Source organism: Sprattus sprattus (genome assembly GCF_963457725.1).
Source record: "Sprattus sprattus genome assembly, chromosome: 18".
In the NCBI taxonomy this organism is placed as follows: Eukaryota; Metazoa; Chordata; class Actinopteri; order Clupeiformes; family Clupeidae; genus Sprattus; species Sprattus sprattus.
In genome coordinates, this window is record NC_137916.1 from 17,042,887 (window position 1) to 17,063,140 (window position 20,254).

The 20,254-nt window shown below is 43.4% G+C and overlaps 1 protein-coding gene across 2 annotated transcripts in view; it reads left to right on the forward strand.

Annotated features, from left to right (window-relative positions):
• The window catches only part of wnk4b (WNK lysine deficient protein kinase 4b), a 72,398-nt gene that overhangs the window by 32,797 nt on the left and 19,347 nt on the right, over nt 1–20,254 (forward strand). For both annotated transcript variants that reach the window (XM_080856621.1, XM_080856622.1), the window contains 3 exons: nt 2,212–2,369; nt 14,647–14,735; nt 16,284–16,503. In XM_080856621.1, coding sequence (XP_080712747.1) covers nt 2,212–2,369; nt 14,647–14,735; nt 16,284–16,503 — 467 coding nt within the window. The remainder of the gene's footprint in view (nt 1–2,211; nt 2,370–14,646; nt 14,736–16,283; nt 16,504–20,254) is intronic.

Here is a 20,254-nt window from a genome sequence, read left to right on the forward strand (position 1 = left end):
GTTTCTCTCAGGCAACTTTGGTGAATCAAACTTTCGCGAATCAAACAGGTAGACTCTAGCTGTGAGGTTGCACTATCGAGCGTACTGAAAATAGGGCCAAGTGATAACGAGGTGTAACTTTTTCCACTACCATGTTTTTGGGATGCAAATATATCACTCTTTTGAACATAATGTTTTGGGAAGAGAAACGTTTTATTTTGCTGGGTCTAGCAAACCTGCCAGACTACTTTCGGTTTGACCAAAACTGGACGAGAACTCTGCTCAAAGGACGCTGCGGTCGGTAAGTCAGCGTGACTGCATGACACTGGTGATGGGGGATGCCATATAGATTCATGTCAAAAATCCCGAACTGTCCCTTTAACCTCATAGCAGGAGCTTTAAAGACCAGAGGAAGCATTCCTAGCCAATCAGCATACCTACATACAGTGCCACTTGAAAGTATGTGAACCCCTTGAGGACTTAAGCGTTTTCTGTTGTTTTACCATGATTTTTCATTTTTTTATCACCAATTTTCCATAGATGAAATGTCAGGTTTATGTTTATCATTTGCATGTACTTGTTTAGAGGAAATTGTTTGAGAAGCTGAAAAACTACATGAAACATGGAATTAGTCCATTTCAAAAGTAAGTGAACCCCCAGCTGAATTGATAAAGTCAAGCAGGTAACAGATTCAGTGAAACTTATTTGGGTGAATAATTAGTCAATTGAGCAAACCGATCATCTGAGACATCCTTAGGGAAAGGTTTGGGCCATACCGATTAAAAGAGAGAGGAAACCAACCAAACTACTGTAGTGCCAAGGTGTACCCACACAGATCAACAATGCCAAGAGGAAACGAGATATCCGAGAACATCAGGAAGAAGGTACTGACAGCCCATCAGTCTTGGGAAAGCTATAAGACCATCTCCAAAAGATTCCAGCTCCATCCATCCATCCAAGACAAATCATTTTGAAATGGAGGGTATTCAACATGACCGCATCTCTGCCTAGAAGTGGACGCCCATCAAGACCATCACCAAGAAGCACCAGAAGAAGAATAAATCAGGTAAAAGTCAACCCACACATCACCTCTAAAGAGTTTCGGACCTCTCTGGCAACATCTGGGGTAAATGTACATGGGTCTACAATCAGACGAAAATTGTTGGTTTTGATCGTGACAAAATAATTCTATCTCGGACTCATCTGTTTAAAGAAGGGACTTCCAGAAGGCCTTTGGTTTATCCAAGTGCTCTCGGACAAAGTTGAAACGGGCAGTTTTGTTCTTTCTTGAGAGCAGAGGCTTCCTTCTAGCAACCCGATCATGAATGTCATGTCTATTCAATTTTCGTCTGATTGTAGACCCATGTACATTTACCCCAGATGCTGCCAGAGAGGTCTGAAACTTTTTAGAGGTGATGTGTGGGTTGACTTTTACCTGATTTATTCTTCTTCTGGTGCTTCTTGGTGATGGTCTTGATGGGCGTCCACTTCTAGGCAGAGATGCGGTCATGTTGAATGCCCTCCATTTCTAAATGATTTGTCTTGGATGGATGGATGGAGCTGGAATCTTTTGGAGATGGTCTTATAGCTTTCCCAAGACTGATGGGCTGTCAGAACCTTCTTCCTGATGTTCTCGGATATCTCGTTTCCTTTCGGCATTGTTGATCTGTGTGGGTACACCTTGGCACTACAGTAGTTTGGTTGGTTTCCTCCCTCTTTTAATCTGTGTTGCCCAAACCTTTCCCTAAGGATGTCTCAGATGATCGGTTTGCTTAATTGACTAATTAAGCACCCAAATAAGTTTCACTGAATCTGTTACCTGCTTGACTTTACAAATTCAGCTGGGGGTTCACTTACTTTTGAAATGGACTAATTCCATGTTTCATGTAGTCTTTTGGCTACTCAAACAATTCCCTCTAAAAAAAGTACATGCAAATGATAAACATAAACCTGACATTCCTTCTATGGAAAATTGGTGATGAAAAAAATGAAAAATCATGGTAAAACAACAGAAAACTCCTAAGTGGTCAAGGGGTTCACATACTTTAAAGTGGCACTGTAGATGTTGTGTTCACAGCCTATTTTAGTCTTCTTAGACAATTTCTTCCTGTAAAGAACCTTTTAGCACTTCCAGAAGAATCACTTCTTGTGTTGGAAAGGTTCTGTGAACCCGTGAACCCGTGAACCTGTGAAGAACCTTTTTGTCCTGAAACCTTTTCCTCCTTCACACAGGGACCCCTGAGTTCATGGCTCCAGAGATGTATGATGAGAAGTATGATGAGGCAGTGGACGTCTACGCCTTTGGCATGTGCATCCTGGAGATGACCACGTCTGAGTACCCATACTCTGAGTGCCAAAATGCTGCCCAGATCTACCGCAAGGTCACCAGTGTGAGTACCATTTTGTTTTTCTCTCTCCCCCTCTCTCTCTCCCAAACATACATACTCATGCAACGGTGCCGTGCCCATTGACCCAACATCACATAACCAAAAAAAAAGACCAGACAATATTTGAAATGTCTAAATGTTACAACTAATGCAAAGGGATGAGTTTCCATGCACACATCTTGCCCACTTATACAGCCATCATGACCCAACCTGTTAACTCCACAGTTTGCGTTGATGTCGTTGATGTCGTTCACGAGTCTTGTATTGGCATAGGTAGCTGTCAGTGAGTTGTTGACATGCAGGCAACTGGACAGGTAATAATGAAGTGTTCTCCCTTTGATACACGGCAGTTTGATAGAGAGATCATAAGATTATGGATACATTGGGTAAATTGCATTTGTGTGTGTATGTGTGTGTGAGTGTATTTTGAAAAATGCCCCCACATTACACCCCCCAGACACGCATGTTTCCTTTCTCTTTCTCCTTCACTCTCTTCCATACATACTACACAAGGACACAGACACACACACACACTGAAAGATTGAAAAGATTGTGACCTTGAGTTACTCTTTCAAAATCACCAAGAGAAAATGCCCATAATAGAGAATTGAAATTGCTACAGGAGCAGAGTTCACCATATTGACACTTTTTTTTAAAGAAGGGAAGCTTTTGTATTGTCCGAGAATGTTCCGGGCCAGCTAGTTTAGTCCTCCAGTGGCATCCCTGAGGATACTTTGTGCATCACATCATTCTAAAAGCGTTTCAATATTTTTGAAAACAAAGGCATATGATGTCTTAGAAGTGAACTTAAATGCGAATGCTTTTTTTATACAATATTCTTTAATAATCATTTAATGATGTCAGTACAGGGTCTACACTGCATTGTTTCCATGGTTGCCAAGTGCCTGGTTTGGAGTGAGAAAGCTTTTGTTGATAATTTTAGAGCTGATTTCATAGGCGCTACTAGTTTTCTTATTGTCTCTGTCTTTGTCTTGTTCAGTTCTCTTTTCCTGGCAGTGCAACCTCACCCACATGCTGAATGGTGCACATTGTAGGGTTCGGCCTTGTTAAGCAGCTCAACACCATCATTCTCTCTTTGTCTCTCCTTGTCTCCCTTTGGCTCTCCTTGTCTCTCCCTGTCTCTTCTGTCACTCTTCTCATGTCACTCTAGTCCTCTCCCACCCTCTCTCTTTTTATCCATCTTTCTGCCCTTTTCTGGTTGGCTGATGCTCACAGGGTCTATACAAATATTCCTTTTCACTCCTTTCTCTTTTTATCTAACTCTCTCTCTCTCGCACACACACACACACACACACATATACAAACATACACACACTCACACACACACACACACACAACTTGCTTTAACAGCCTGCTCCACTGTCATTTTACAAGGCAACTAATGGCTCTCTGCACGTCTATCTGACATCCCACCATTGCTTCCGCCTGTGTCTGGCTCCCTGCCAGCTGGCATGTAATTTGACTAAAGAAAAAATACAGACCTTCAGACCTGTTATTATCCTACTGGCTCCTCCTGAAAGCTAGCACTTGATTGTCCAATTGCACAGTCCCAAATCTGGTATTGATTTCTGTGACGCAATTGAGGCTGACCGCAATGCTAGTGTGGCGAGTGCTGGCTTTCTTTCCAGTAATCTGCATCCCTCACACAGACAGACACCACACACGCACATTTATGCACACACAGACAGACACACACACATACGTACATAAACCCATATATGCAAGCATACACGTCACACACACACACACACACACGCACGCACGCAAGCAAGCACAAACAGTTGTACAGACACACATGTATGCAAGCGCACACACACACATACACAGACAAACACGCATAACCATAGTCACAACACATGTGGCATTGTTTCAAGTTTCAAACTAAATGTAAGAAATTGTTGTGGGAAAGAGACTGATCTCCATCTTTCCTAACCCTAACACTGTAGAAAGAGGGTTTTGTGTGTTATGTCTAAGTGAATATTCCCACACAGCTGCTGGCAGTCCCAGCAATCAGTCCTGGGTGTTCATTCAAGCAATTCCATAAAAAGGTAACAGTAACAGCAATAGCACCAATAGTAGATTGAAAACTCTCTTAAAAATATCAAACTGTTTTTTTTTCTCCACTTCACATTTGGAAGTAGAAAATCAAATCTAAACGATCAAACACAAATGAATGAGCTGTCTTCAGATTTCAGGACGCAGACCTCTTATCAGTGCTTACGTTTCCTGGGAAAACACCCCATGACCTCCACAAGGCTTGAGTCACTTCCCCTTTCTCTCTCCTGGTCCCAGTGTGTGATGATGTATTTGTGCAGTGACAGTAGCACACATTGATCCCATTTGCCCGATAGTGGAAGAGGAAGGAACTGGTGTATTGGATGGCTGCTTATCACAGGGCTGCGCTGTTTGTTATTCCTGTGAGACGCACAGTCAGGGGTAAACACCAGAACGCCTCATTTCATCTGGAGGTTCAGGGAGAAGGGCACTACATTGTGTGTGTGTGTGTGTGTGTGTGTGTGTGTGTGTGTGTGTGTGTGTGTGTGTGTGAGAGAGGGAGGAGAGAAAGAGCGAGTGTGTGTGTGTGTGTGTGTCAATGTGTGTCAGTGTAACCGCATCCTAACTGCCACCACCGATTGCCTGAGGATCAGAGGGCTGTTTCAGGAAAATCAGTCCCTGTAAATGTTCAACGGTGTACACACGCGTGTTTACGTGTGTGTGTGATTTGAAGGCAGATAGCCCTTACTGAATTATGTTAGATTAGGTTAGGGTTAAAAGTCTTCTGAACAGCACATGACAAAATAATGCTCATGAATTTAACATATTCACTGCCTAGCCATTGAGTCTCTTCACACAAACATGCCTGCAGCCTAATTTCAGAAACTACAATTAACTACAATGGGTCACCGTGGCGATGTGTGAGTGTGTGTTTCAGAGAAAGGGAGACATGGGTATGGAGCAGTCGCTAAGTGCACTGAGCTAAACTGGCTCACAAATTTGAACAGCCGATATCCCAGAGAGAAGATGACCCTGCAGCGGAGAGCTGCCGTCGACCCGACAGTCAGATGCTGTCTGAGACGGCAGGTGGCCATTTTTGTGAAATGATTCCCCCCAATCGTCGCAAAATCAACAAAGATTTTCCGGGAGCCTTTGTATCTCTGCTTGTTCTGTTCTGTTTCGTCCTGTTCTTAGAAACATGCACACATGCACTGGTCACGCTCCAAATAACTGCCTGCTCCTCCATCAGTTCTTTCTCAAGTAAGCCTCAGCCTCCAGTGGCGCAAAAAGTGGGTATGCGCTGTATGCGGCGCATAGGGGCGCCGCACCATGGAGGCGCCAAAGCGATGGTAAAAAAAAAAAAAAAAAAAAAATGTTTGGAGAATTTTCTATATGTAGCTGCTGTTGTGCGTTTCTAAATCATTTCTGCATTTCCTTAATGTTATATAACATTTAAGAGGACTAAACAGTCTAGAGTAGGCGCCTCATCTCTTAAGATTCCATAATAGAATTTTAACATAGAAGAGGGAGCGTGAGCGCCGTGACCGCTGAACACAGGCAATTAGAACTAGGCTAGGAGTAGTGAGTTGGTTGGATGGAAGATGGATAAAGCAAAAAAGCTGTCGGGAGCTGAAAACAGAAAAAGAAAGAGGGAAAAGGAGAAGCCATGTCAGGGGATGCAACAGCAATTAAATAAGTGGAAGGTGAAAGGCAACAGGTAGGTTTTAAGGTGACTTTACGTTTGTGCTTGGAGGCTTGTAAATAATGTTAACAGACTAGCTAGCAGGCTAGCTAGCGTTTGCAAACATAGAAATGTAGCAGCCAAATGGGGGTTTATGGCTAGCTTAAGCCTCATCAATTAGGCTGATGATAGCTACATTTAGATTTGGGTAAACCCTACTGTAATCCCATGTATGACACATCTCAATTTTATTAAGGCAAAATAACAACTGGTAAATATAAGGTGGCAGACGGGCTCTGGTAACATTCACAGTAATTAACAAGAAGCTGGAAACGTAACTCTGGTTACCATTAACTGTTCATGTTAGCTGTGCTGTCAAACATTCAGGCTATCTGTTGGCATGATGCAATACTAGATAAATGGGCAAGTGCAAAGGCACGGCGTGTTATTATTTAGTAGCAACTAAAGAGCACTGTAGAATATTTTGGTAGCAGCATTGTTACACATCCTCACCTTAAAAGATCTCTATTTGTAGGCTTACTTTTGCGTTTTAAGGCATTATGTTGCAATGGTTAACATTATAATGTAAATGTTTGCAACTGTTTATTATTTGTTAACATTGTTACTAATATATATATATATTTGTGTGTGTGTGTGTGTGTGTGTGTGTGTGTGTGTGTGTGTGTGTGTACAGTACATACTGTATGCACCATAGGGTACCATTACCATTATGCAGTGGCTGATATACTTTAAAATAAACCTTTATTATTTAAAGCCCATACATGATGATGTCTGGCACACTTATTTATTTGTTTAAGAAAAGAAAAAAAAAACGTGTGGGGGGGGGGGGGGGTCTGGGGGGGGGGGCGCCAAAATTGTTGCTGCATACCCCCCTGACACTGGGCAGTTGCACCCCTGTCAGCCTCTAGGGCATTACCTGATTGGTCGGTTCCGTGTGCCCTTATACACCATGAAAACAGTCATCTGCAGAGTCCTGATGGGAAATCAGCCATTATGAAAAACACATGCACACACACGCACGCACGCACGCACGCACGCACGCACGCACGCACGCACGCACACGCACGCACAAACACATGCAATATGCCCGGGAGGATCCATAATCAGGCCCTGCGTCACATCAAAGCATCAGCATTCAGACACATCATTAAAGACTGTAATCCTGTTGCTGTGTCCACAGGGACTGCAGGCATCCTTTGGCCGAAGTGTGTGTCTGTGTGCACGTGTGTATGTGCATGTGAGGGAGAGGGAGCACCCCAGATCTGTTCGCTGGCTGTTTGCTGTTCCTGATGGTGGGGGCAAATGATTGTGTAAAGCCTTCAAAGCGCCCCCCACAGCCCCCACCACATCCCTCTCCTGCTAATCAGTGTAGCTATAAATTACTACTGCAGCCATCGCTGTTTTGTTTTTTTTTGCACTATCCTGGAAGTTCACTGTTCACAATCCTAGTCATTATCATCAGGCATAATAGCGTCTGTGTTCCATGGTGAAAAGGGTTTTCACGAGTGTGAAAGAAGGATAATGAGGTTAATGAGACAGATGGACAGTGAAGGGAGAGAATCGAGAGACGGCGAGAACAAGTTCAATAGATAACTATCAAAAAGCAGAAAAAGAAAGACATCAACTGGATGTCACATAGAGAATCAAGGAGAGAGAGAGTGGAAGAGAGAGAGTGGAAGAGAGAAAAGATTTGTGTCTGTTAATGGATTTAAGTGTGCTTGTTTATTTGTATGTGTGTGTGAGTGTGTGTGTGTGTGTGTGTGTGTGTGTGTGTGTGTGTGTGTGTGTGTGTGTGTGTGTGTGTGTGTGTGAGAGTGAGAGTGAGAGTGAGAGTGAGAGTGAGAGTGAGAGTGAGAGTGAGAGTGAGAGAGAGAGAGAGAGAGAGAGAGAATATGATGAGTGTAATTAAGGCCATGCTTGTTGGTGCACGAGGAGTCTCTTCTGTAGTAGGCTGATAAGACGTGTGTGTGTTTCAGTATCCACGTGTGTGTGTGTGTGTGTGTGACAAACATGCTCAACATCTCTGTTATCAACAGTACACCACCTCCCACTCTAAAACACACTCAAAGAAAAACAAAACATGATAATTACCTCACAGACCTCATGAAAAATGCCCTGAAAATGAGACACCTACATGACCTTTAGGCAGTGGCGGACCTAGTAATTTGGGGACCTAAGGCGAACATAGCCAGGGGCCCTCTTCATCCGTCCTTTTAATGCAAAAAAAAAAAAAAAGGCCCACCTCAAAGCAGGGGCGGACTGGGGGAAAAAAGTGGCCCGGGAGTTGTCTGTCAGAGCGGCCCACTTAATATACGTCGCGTTGCCCGCCCAATGTATGCAAAATACCCATACACTTAACATAATTTTGGATGATTACAAAGAAATAACATTATATATGTTTTTTAATAACATTTGGATCCACAAATTTGCCTGGATGGACACATGGAATAAAATGATACTGGCTATTGTAACACTCCAAGGTAGGTATAGTTTGCTAGATGAATATGCTTAACTCTGGGATAGTATCAGATGGTTAGGCCTATATGTATAACTACAGAGCCTTTAGGAATAAATGTCCGCAGAGAAAGAGTACACAATTTTTTTTGATAACGATTAGGGCGACCTACATTAAGCAATATCAATTTTTTTTGTACGCTGATTAACTCATACAGCAATACCTTTTTGTATAGTAGATGGCAGCACAAAATATTTCCCCTCTACCTACATAGCTACAGTAGCTAGTTATATGGAAGAAAGTTGCATTCAGGAGCCTTCATAAGCAAACATGATTTGGCTCCACATGAAATGATCCCACTTTTTCATTATCCACATGTCTCAAATGTTGTATGATGCAACATAGCTTTACAGGACACATAAAATATGTCCAGTAACAACGTAAAGAAGGGGGCAACATATAAGTCAAAACCAACTATATTTATTGACTGATCTCGAAAGTATTGGCTTACAAAAGCTAAATAAGTCTTCACAAATAAAATAACTCAGTGTTAGGGCAAAAAGCGAACATTCACACTGTACAACCTATGAAAAGTGACAGATAGCCTACAAATAAAGAAATACAGACCGCGTTAGCCACTTCACAGCGTGCTAGCCATGATTTTCTTTCCTTCCAATTTTTGGATGTAGGATTCCACCCTTTGTAGAAACCTGTTGAATCGATACATTTGGTGTAGGAAGTCCTAATTGTTTTGTTGTCAATTTATCTTAATTAGTACGCCGACAGAGAAAAAAAATCTCCTTTTCCTGAAAGCAATTCGTCGCCACAATTGCCCTTAAAGTCCGCCGCCACTGGTTTGAACTTTATTGTAGAAATGAACAGAACAGAACATACGATGGGGTGTAAACATCAGTGGCAATGGTAGTGTTGCATGCTGGGTGTGATTATGTGTGTGTGTGTAGGGGTGCTAAAGGTGTCTACGAGCGAGACACGCAAGTATTAGACATTTGATTGACATTTAATAACAAATAAACATAGTAAGACTGACGGAGGAGATTAGATTAGTAAAGAAAATAGTAACCATGAGTGTGAATACAGGTCACTAGGAGTAGTATAAATAGCAGACAGTGACTCCTCTAGGATATCATTAGAGGTATATAATGTATTCGGTGAAGCAAGGAAAGCTGTCGCGACCGACGATATCTGCGGGAGGGCCGGTTGGTTGACTTGGGCCATCCCATCGGCCCATCGGTGCCTGGGTGGGCAATTTATCGGGGGCTTTCTGCTGGGTGGGGGCCTAAGGCAGTTGCCTAGTTCGCCTTAATGGTAGGTCCGCCACTGCCTTTAGGGAAATAGTTTCCAACGCAGTATGCCCAAAGAATCAGAAATTCTAGGAAACATTTGATGCTTGTATGAATCGATGTGTAACATAATGAATTACTTTCTTTTTTTCAAGGGATTTTGGAAGGCAGTTGGTTTCTGAAATTTCAGGCAACCTTACTGTGCCAGAACCACCACTCGCTCCTATCATGCCTCTTTTCTTGCCATTTTGGCTGCTACCGATAAGTTCATGTGCAAAGATGGTGAGGTTGTGCCTACAGATGCTGTTTGTGCCATTGCGGTTATGCTACTTATTACCACTAATACATAGAGCTCACACTAGATACACAGTACTCACACTCCAGTGTTTCCATCCACACAATCCCACTTCCTCTGATTGAAGCATTGGGCGGAAAATTAAACGTTTTCTTTTTCTGTCTCACTGCCTGTCCTTTCCCATCCAGTGATTGGCCATTGGGTGAAAATGTGTGAGGGCACTGTGGACCTGTGAAAGCTATTTTGTGCCATTAGCTCTGAAGGCTGCTGGTCTGGTCTCTCCAGGCAGGAGCCCAGAGCTGATTAAACACCCTGAGGGACAGATAGAGACATAAGCTTGGTGTTGTGCTTGGGAGCTCTAAAGCATTGTGCTTAATGCGGCACAAAATGGCCGTTGTTTTTTTGGTGGGGTGGGTGCTGGTTGGTGCTAATTTAAAGTTTTCATGTGTGTGCCTGTAGGTTTGAGTGTGTGGTGGTCTGACAGTAAAAAAAACTATAATTAAAAGATCTCCTCCACTCTCTTGATTTCTCCCTACTTCTCTCTCTCTGTCTGTTTGTCCAACTAAGCTAATTTGTCTTAACTTAATTAGCCTAAAAAGTGAAATATTTGTCTTCTCTCTGGAGTTAATGGATCTGTGGCGTGGATATAGAGTGCGAGTGAATGACTGTTTACCCTCTCCTCATTGCTCTGTTTACATTAAGTGCATTTTCATCAGTGAGCCTGGAAGCGTAACGTATGGCAGGGGCTATATCTGGGCTGGTAGTCTTTAGCCAGCTCAAGCCTCTAGGTTTTAAGTAAAATCAAATAGTCTCTTAATTTCGCTCCGAACTACAGTAGCCTCCTTTCTTCCGTGTGCTCTCTTCTCATCTTGTTTACCCTGGGTCTCTTTTCCTGATTCTGAAAAGAATAATCTCTCTCTCACTCACTCACTCACTCACTCACTCACTCACTCACACACACACACACACACACACACACACACACCACACACACCACACACACCACACACACACACACACACACACACACACACACACACACACACACACACTCACACTCTCTCTCTCTCTCTCTAGGTGTAGTTAGCTTAGCAGTTATGAAACTGTGAAACAGGCTGTCAGTGACTCTGGGGATCTAGACAAAGGTCTGGTTCTTCTCTAGACCTCAAGTGGGTGAATATGGGAGGGACGTAAGACCAGGGAGTCTGAGAACCCTGCATGAGCCTGCATCGTTCACACACACTCTCACAAACACGCTTGGGAAAGGAGCGAAGAACTGAGGTCACTGCTCTTGATGAAAAGACAGCATCCACAGAGCATCCTCTGTTTCCCACCTCCAGCGCCGCCACTACCTCACCTTACACAAGCACCTCAAGGGCTCTGCTCAAACACCTTCTACAGGAAGTCTGTGCATTTACAGAGGGCAGGTACTGCTGCCAACAGAAAACACTTACAGATTCAGGTCAGGTCTTGGGCTCTGCTTTGAAACCATGCCTTTTTTTAATGGTGCTCTATAAGTTCATAATATCATTGTAATGTCTGTGCGTGTGCATGTATGTGTTTATTTGGACCTCTGTGTGTGTGTGTGTGTGTGTGTGTGTGTGTTTTTTTTTCTCTCTGTAACATTTTCCATCTGTTAATTGAGGCGATTATCTGGTTGGGTAACACAGTAGCAGTCAGAATCACATTACGTCACACTATCCCAAAGCTCCTTGTCGGCCCACCTAAAGATATCCTATCTCTCCCTCTGCCTGTCTGTCTGTCTGTCTGTCTGTCTGTCTTTCTCTTTGTGTCTGAATCATCCGGGCACGCATGTACACACATTTAGATACAAATACAGACACACAGCCTTTTTTCTCTCCCACCTTGTCCTGGACAAAGCCGCTGGACCATCACTGAGTTCTGCCGTAGGCCAAACCTGTAAGGGTTTTAAAAGCCAAGCGTGCGATGCCTCTTCCTGCTCATAGAAAGCACCAGGCAGGCTACTGGTAGTGTCCAGGCCATATTTTTCTGATTTTGGGAGTCAATTTATTTAATGGTTTTCGCATTAATGCCAGTATTAGGGACGAGTGATGTCAACAGTTTGCTTTGAATGGGAGTTACACTATTTACTGCTGTAGCTTTTTAAGGAGGAGGAATTTACAAGTATGTGTAGATGTGTTTAGGTGTGCGTGAATGTGTGTGTGTTTGTCCATGACGCTGAGTGCCTAACAGCTCATTTGAGGTTGTGTGTGTGTGTGTGTGTGTGTGTGTGTGTGTTTGTGTGTGTTTGTCTTTGTCCATGACGTTCAGTGCCTAACAGCTCATTTGAGTGTTTGTGTGTGTGTGTGTGTGTGTGTGTCAATATGCCCGGCTTTGACAACTGTTTTCTTCTTGCTCATGAATTTTACAGCAAGGCTGGCATCAAGCTTTCGTTAAGCAAAACCAGGCTGCCCCAGGCTTCTTTTCAATCCTGTCGGTTGTTTTCTCTCTCTCTCTATTTCTCTCTTTCTCTCTCTCTCTCTCTCTCCCTGTTGCTTTCTTTCCATATCTCTCCATTCCTCCTTTTGGCCCCCCTCACTGGCCTAGGAAAAAAACTAAAAGTGTTGGTTGGAAAGTAAAGCTGATCATTTTAATAAGACTTTCCCTATCTGAACTCAGCTGATTGATGTTTTGTAGGAGAAGGTAGTATTTGGTGAATAATGAATAATCGCCCAATAATCGTGTGCGTGTGTGTGTGTGTATACGTGTGTACGTGTGTAAGTCATGCTTATGTGTGTACTCAGGTGTGTGTGTTTGTGTGTATACATACATGCTTGAGGGTGTACTCAGGTGTGTGTGTGTGTGTGTGTGTGTGTGTGTGTGTGTGTGTGTGTGTGCGTACATGCTTGTGTGTGTGTACTCAGGTGGGTGGATGTGCTGCTGTAGGCTCTCCTGGCACACCCGTGCAGCTTGTGTGAGGCTGCTGGGGAGTTACATAACACCTGTTTATTTAGACCTCATTGTCTGAGAGTCCAGAGGCTGTTCAAGGATTTCTGTCATTGTATCTGAAAGAGGACCAGAAACTGTAAATGGAGTTTCTCTCATCTATCCTTGTCTTTGAATTGGCCCTCTTTCTTTCTTTCTTTCTTTCTTCCTCTCTTTCTCTCCAGCTCTGTCTGTTTCTGTCTCTGGCTTAGTCTTCTCTGTTACATCACCCTCACCTTTTTCTTCTGCCCTCAAAGAGGAGTGTGTGTGCGTGTGCGTGTGCGTGTGCGTGTGCGTGTGTGTGTGTGTGTGTGTGTGTGTGTGCGCAAATTATTACCTAACCCACCTCACAGAACCACTACAGCAATGCTTGTCACATTGCAGAGCCTTGACCAGGTTGACTTTGGATGGTGTTTATGGTATGCCATGTGTTGGTACAGTGAATTAGAGAACACTCTGTGTTGGCATGGTGGTTGTGTGTTTTTGTGTTTTTGTGTGTGTGGTATGTGGTTTGTGGTGTTTGTGTACAGAAGACATGCCACATTAGGGCACCACCATGCAGGATGTCTCCGTCTCAGCAACTGAGCATAACCCACCCAAAGCTCAGGCAGCATGCAGCCAACACAGGAACTGGCCTCAAAGACCACAGGACTTGCATGGAGACACCAGCTCTCTTATGCTGTACAACATCATGCCACCAATACAACATATTAGGAATGAGACAAATGAGTGCCTCTGGGACAGACTGTTAGGCAGTGCTCATCGTGGCAACCATGAAACAAAATAAGGTGGAATGAGGTTGTTGACCTTCCTGTCCTGTGCTGTGGCTGACTAGGACAACCTGTGCAGGCTGGACTTGCCCTCCTCCACACATTTACGTCTGGAGGATTCCATTGGTCCTTTGATCTCTTCTTTTGTTTGCCCTCAGGCCACTTTGCAAGGGAGTTTCCTTCATTCCTTGTTGTTTGAACAGACATCTCTGTTCCTGGCCTGACTTTAAACCTATAACTCAGACTATATACTATGACCTGCATGTGAACTTGTTAGCCATACCCTAAGCTAGGATCTACACTATATAGCTTCGACACTAAACTATGACCTGAGGTTAAACCTATATCTCAGACTCTAAGCTGCAACTTGCCTTGAAACCTTTAAGTTTAAGTTTTAAGCTTTTGTGTGCACTAGGGCTATTTATGTGAGGGGAAATAATGGGTGAGTTTCAGTGTGTCAACCCCCCAACAAGTTAAACAGGGTTACAATTCTCCTAAAACTTCATTAAAATGTGAGAAAAGTGTGTGAGTTGTGGGATGGTGTGAGTATTGTTTTATCTACTGTAGTGCGTATTGGTCATGCATCTATGCGTTCTCACCTCAGGAAGATATAATATGATGGCCACACCCCTCATGGGTGCCTGGTGCCCCACCCACTTCTTCTGATCCCCTACCTGGTTGCCCAGGCGACTGCTGACTGACACCCATGATGACATTTCTGAAGGTGTTCCTTCCATGGAATTAGAATTAAAATAGGTCTCTAATTCTATGGTTTCCTCTTTCTGTGTCTCACAGGGCATGAAGCCTGACAGCTTCTTCAAAGTCAAAGTGCCAGAGCTGAAGGAGATTATCGAGGGCTGCATCCGCATGAACAAAGACGAAAGGTAACCCAGTAACTCTAAACACCTGCAGCGTACACACTCAGCCATATCCTGGTGTAGGATGGTGTAAGGAAAGCATGCTTGAATGGGTGTATAGACGCATAGACACAAACACACACAAACACATACACACACACACACATCCACCACTGCTGTAGTTATCCCATAGAGTATACATACCACACACACACTCACACACACACAGAGAGACTCACACACACTCATAGACACACACACATACCCACATACACCACGCACACAGGTACACAGGTAAACTCTCATAGGCCAGTTCCAAAGTTCAAGCACCCGTCTGGTGAGTTTTTCCACCTTCCATATGTGCACAAGTGCTGTATTATTTGCCTGGTTGTATGATTGCCCAGGAAATGATGGTGTGGCTGCTCTGCACTGAGGTACTTAACCAGCTGTCACAAGAGAACCAGCGTCCACCAGCCGGTTCCACCTCGGTTCTCTCACAGCAGGCTCGATTTAATGACACCCCGGCCTAAAAATAACCCCCAAAAATGGTGATGGGCAAACAATCCCTCGGTGTTGCCATGTTGCCGGGTCACGGGGATATCAGCTGCATCTCCACTCCACTACCCCTCACGGTTTACCTCGTTCCCTCCCCCGGGCGCCCAGCCAATTAAACGGTTAGGGGGGATTGGGGTGCCACTCGATGCACCCATTCCCTGCCTGCGGGAAATAGGTCAGCTTAAGACCCCCCAGCGCTGTGACATGAAGCTGCAACCCTCTAAATGTGACCTACTCCTATCACTCCTCAGAAGTGCATGGTGTTCTCTTTAGGCGTGTGAAGCCTCCTCTTACATGTTTTTCGAGAGGCCAGGTCTTTTTGTCCTTGTTTTGTCCAAATCTCATCTTATGTACAGTCATTAGTTGGCTGCCCTAATTTTTTACTTAAGTTAACTACCCTGACCTAAAATTCAGCCCAAGTGGTCAGGAAATCCAAAATCTCAAGCATCCTATGCACAGATTAAGCCACACTCCCTGATTTCTACTTGACATGCCATTTATGTCCTCATGAGAAAAACATGCCCTTAGTGCTGCGGTTGTGGGAGGCTTGCCAATGTACTAACATTTGCTTTTTTGCAGTTATTACCATCAGTTGATGGCGTAAATACAATGGATGAGTGGAGGAGGGAGTCTTTTTTCGAACCCTTGTTTTTCTGTCTGGCTAAAATAACATATACTATACACTTCTCATAATGTACTTCTCATCTGTACTCGCACACAAGTGTGTCTATCATTCAGTCTTATCATTCTGCACCTTCTGTCTTTCTGTGTCTCTCTACCCCCTTAGCTATCTTGCATATACCATCCACCAACATGGTGGTATGGTATGGCTATCGCTAAATTAACCACCATCCTGCTTGTCTACCACACTCATGACTCTCCGTTTTAAGACAAGTAGGCATGTAAGTTTGAATCCCTGTCATGTTGTAGCTTCACAAACCTCACCTTTCTCCTGCACCGACCCCCCCCCCCCCCCCCCCCCCCACACGTCTCTCTCTCCCCCTGGCCTCACCTGCACAGGTACACCATCCAGGACCTGCTTGAGCACACATTCTTCCAGGAGAACAACGGCGTGCATGTGGAGCTGGCCGAGGAGGACGACAATCTCAAGTCGGGCCTCAAGCTGTGGCTGCGCATGGACGACACCAAGAAGCTCCACGGGAAGTACAAGGACAACAACGCCATCGAGTTCCTGTTCGAGCTCTACAAGGACGTGCCCGAGGAGGTCGCCCAAGAGATGGTGAGTTGTCTGTCAGAGCCAGACTTAAAATTAGATAGACTTTTTGAGTACAAGGTTCTTTTAGGGTTCCGAATCTTAGTTTCAAAGGAGAAGGGAAAATGTCAATATACTATCTTAAAGGTCTTAGATAGGGTCTCCTAATACCCCCAAAGTACAAAGTAGAGCCCTCAAGGGTTCCCCTGTCAGTGCAATTCCAAGAACCTTTAGGTTAGATAAAAAAAAAATACCATAAACATACCTTAATATGGTCCTCAGAGTGAAGACTGTATAGAACCTTCTTTCTGTAGACCAGTTAAAAATGATCGATGGAGATTTAATTTTGAGCACTTTGGATTTTTAATCTTTTAAAAGGCACTGATAGGTCCATTCAGGGGCATCAGTGATTATAGATCTGTGCACCTGAATATCAGCTCTAAGTTCACTTAACATAACAGTCTCTCATTTATTTCAGTGAGTAACAGAGTTGGCCAATCAATATTGGAGTCCAGTAACCGCAAAGGGACTTTATTTTAGAATGTCTTGAGGAAATGGATGTCTCCACGCGTTGAGTCATTTTTTAATAGGATATTGATTTTCAGAGTGCATTTATGTCATTGTCTAGCTCCTAGTGAGAAACTCATAAGGAGGAATTTAATTAAGTAAGGAAATAAAAGGCCGAATGTGAAAGTAATTAGCCCTCTGTTCATCAGACCTTCTCCTGGTAAATTATGTATGGGCCTGGCTGTTATACATTTGAGTGCTCTTTCATTGTCTTTCATTATACATTGTTTCTCACAATAGTATATTAATAATTACCTTTTAACTAATCCGGTTAATGCTTCTCAGAATTAACTGGATTTCCAAAGAACCGTTTACTTAAGTATGTGCTCTTTGATGGCTTTCCAAAGTCAGACATGGTTAAACTTAACAGAACAGTGTTTGTTCAAGATATCCTTTTACAACATGTGGTGATGGCCTAGTTTTTCTCTAACTTAGTGATGCACTGTTGGGTAGACTGGGCATGTTTATCTACAGGGTGGTGGTGTTTATGTGGGAGCTCTTTACTGCTGCACTTAAGACTGGACTCTTGGTGGGGGTCAAAGGTCACCAGATAGAGCCCCTACCCCAAAAGGCATTCCTCTGCTTTACCACTGCTTTACAGCCATGCCCTTGACATAATGACATCAAGTTTCCATGGCAACTATGCCCTGCTGGGTTGCTTTGCCCCCTCGTTGTTTTGATTGTTTGGATGTTTTTTTTAGGTGTTTAACAATATTTGCATTATAATTGTTAGTCTGTGTTGTGGGGAGTGTGGTGTTTTTTTGCTTTGACAGTTTCCTTAGTTCTTTACTGGTATTTCTACATTCTGTGTTAAACCTTTCCCATATCTTTGTTTTTTTTGGCTGTCTTTCTGTTGTTTTTTATGTGAGGCCAGCCTTTTTTGCTGCCATGTGGAAAATCATGTTCAGCTCATACACAGCCATGATGATACATTGTTAGGGAATGGTTTATTAGTGAAGTTATTTATTTGATTAACTAATTAAGTAAGGGATAACGGCCGACGAGCTGTACAGTTTTACAAAGGTAATGGACGCTGCGGGGCAAAGAACTCCACGACGCAAAGCGGAGTGGAGTTGCTCCGCAAAGTCCATTACCTTTGTAGAACTGTACAGCTCAGAGGCCGTTATCCCGCTTATCTCCCGTTCACAACATCCAAAAATGTTTTTATTATTATTATTATTATTATTTAGAATTTCCTTTATCTTTAGGAAACTTAATATGCATAATACCCTGATGAATTCTTGATTTGAAGCCTAGTGCTCCCGTTAGAGAAAGTAGTGCGTGGAACTGGTCTTATCATATGACCTTTAGTTTCCGCGGGCATTGCTGCAAAGTGACACTCATGAGCTCACCTCTGTAAACGGACACACGGACACAGGTGTTGTTCATAAGGTTTTACTATTTAAAGTTGAACTCCACGTTTCCGTTGATGGTGAAGTTGGACAGAGCAACAGGGAGGTCAAGTTTGGTGATTTTGGTCGAAGGCTCACAATCGAGCCGGTGAGTTAGCCGTGTGAGCTACTATCTGTTTCAATGGCTATTTGGTCTAAGCGTTAGCAGCCGCCTACAAATAATATTCAAGACTTTCAGTTAAGACTAACAATGCTCTGCAACATTCGTGTAGCACATAAACAACTAACCGAGTCAATTTAGACATATAAAAAGTCGTGTAGATAGCTTAATTCACATAAAACATTTCCCACTAACTTCTCCCAACACGCCGCCATCCTTGTTCGAATGATCCTAGCTGTCAAAAAATAAACGTTACGTTGGTTGTCAATGGTAACCATTCAAGAGCATTGATATGGGACGGCGATTTTACTTTTCTACTGGGACTACGTCCAAGGTGTCCGGTTATACGAACTTAATGTACACCCCATTAGCCAATCAGAAAACAGTATTTCGTTCCAGAGGGAGATAAGTTGAGTTTAGGGCCTGTGTTTCTTAGTTTTCTGGCGCCCAACTGTGGGTCAGATTGAGCTTTCACAGATAACTGGGCTTCATATGTGTGTTACTGGGTTGGTCATATGACACATTTCATCGGTTGTGATCTGAGACAGTGAATGCACAGAAGTAGAAGGGGTTCATGTCTGTAATTGCATAATCCACTATACTTTTACCTAGAGCGGAAGAATACCCCCTCTTGAGCCCTCTCTGATTCTACCATTAAATATATACTGACCTAAAGGCTCGGCAGATGTGAACTAACTCCTTACCACTGTTATTGACCACACAGTCCAGGTAGTTCTGTCTTATGGTGGTTGGTGAGATGTGAAAAAGTGACATGTCAAACACGTGGCCCTGTCTGTGCATTACAGGTACAGTGTGTAGTTTTTAGATGCATCTAGTCGTGAGGTTGCTGAATTGCAACCAGCTGAATACAACTCAAAAAGCCTCGAGCCAGTGTTTTGGTTTGCCCATTCTGGACTACTAGAGAAACATGGTCGCACACCATGGTGGACTCGTGGAAAGACCCGTACACTCTAAGCTAACGGAACACAGCGATTCATAGTTACAGGCGTCATCATATAATAATGAAAATATAATTATCAAAACGATATTCCATTTCTACTAATAGATGCCACTTCAATCTACACACTGTACCTGGTGGACACTGAGTTTTTTTTCTTGAAACTAAGTTTCAGTAAGAGACACTGTATCACTGTTTTTAACACTGTTCTGAGATGCAGCGTTTGAATAGTAGAGACCCTGAATGTACCTAGAGCTGATGCAAAACAATCACATCAATACAATTACAATGAGAAACATGTCAGTGACAACAGTTTTGATCAAATTTTGTTAAGAGGTATAATTTTATGTTGTCTGAACTGTGTATGTCTTTTTATGTGTGTTCAACTCATTGTTTGAGAAGACCTGTGCATAGCTTGTGAAGCGAGAGTTTGATTTCTCCCAGCTCCAGCTCAGAGGGAGGAGCCTCAGCTGCAGCATAACTCTGATGCCTCTCTGTCTGCTGGATGACTTTGGCACAGGAGGGTCTCTTCTTGAAGTCCCCCTCTCTCCCAGTCGTTCACTATTTTCTTTTTTCTTTTTTGCTGGTTTTGTTCTCCCCCCGTTACTTTCTCTTTTGGTTTTCTGTACATGTCTGGTTCCTCCGGACTCTCACTCACTCACTGTCTCTCTCACTTCCTGTGGTTTTTCATTCATGTTTGACTTTCTTTGTTTCTGTCTCCCCCAGTCATTCTCTCATTTC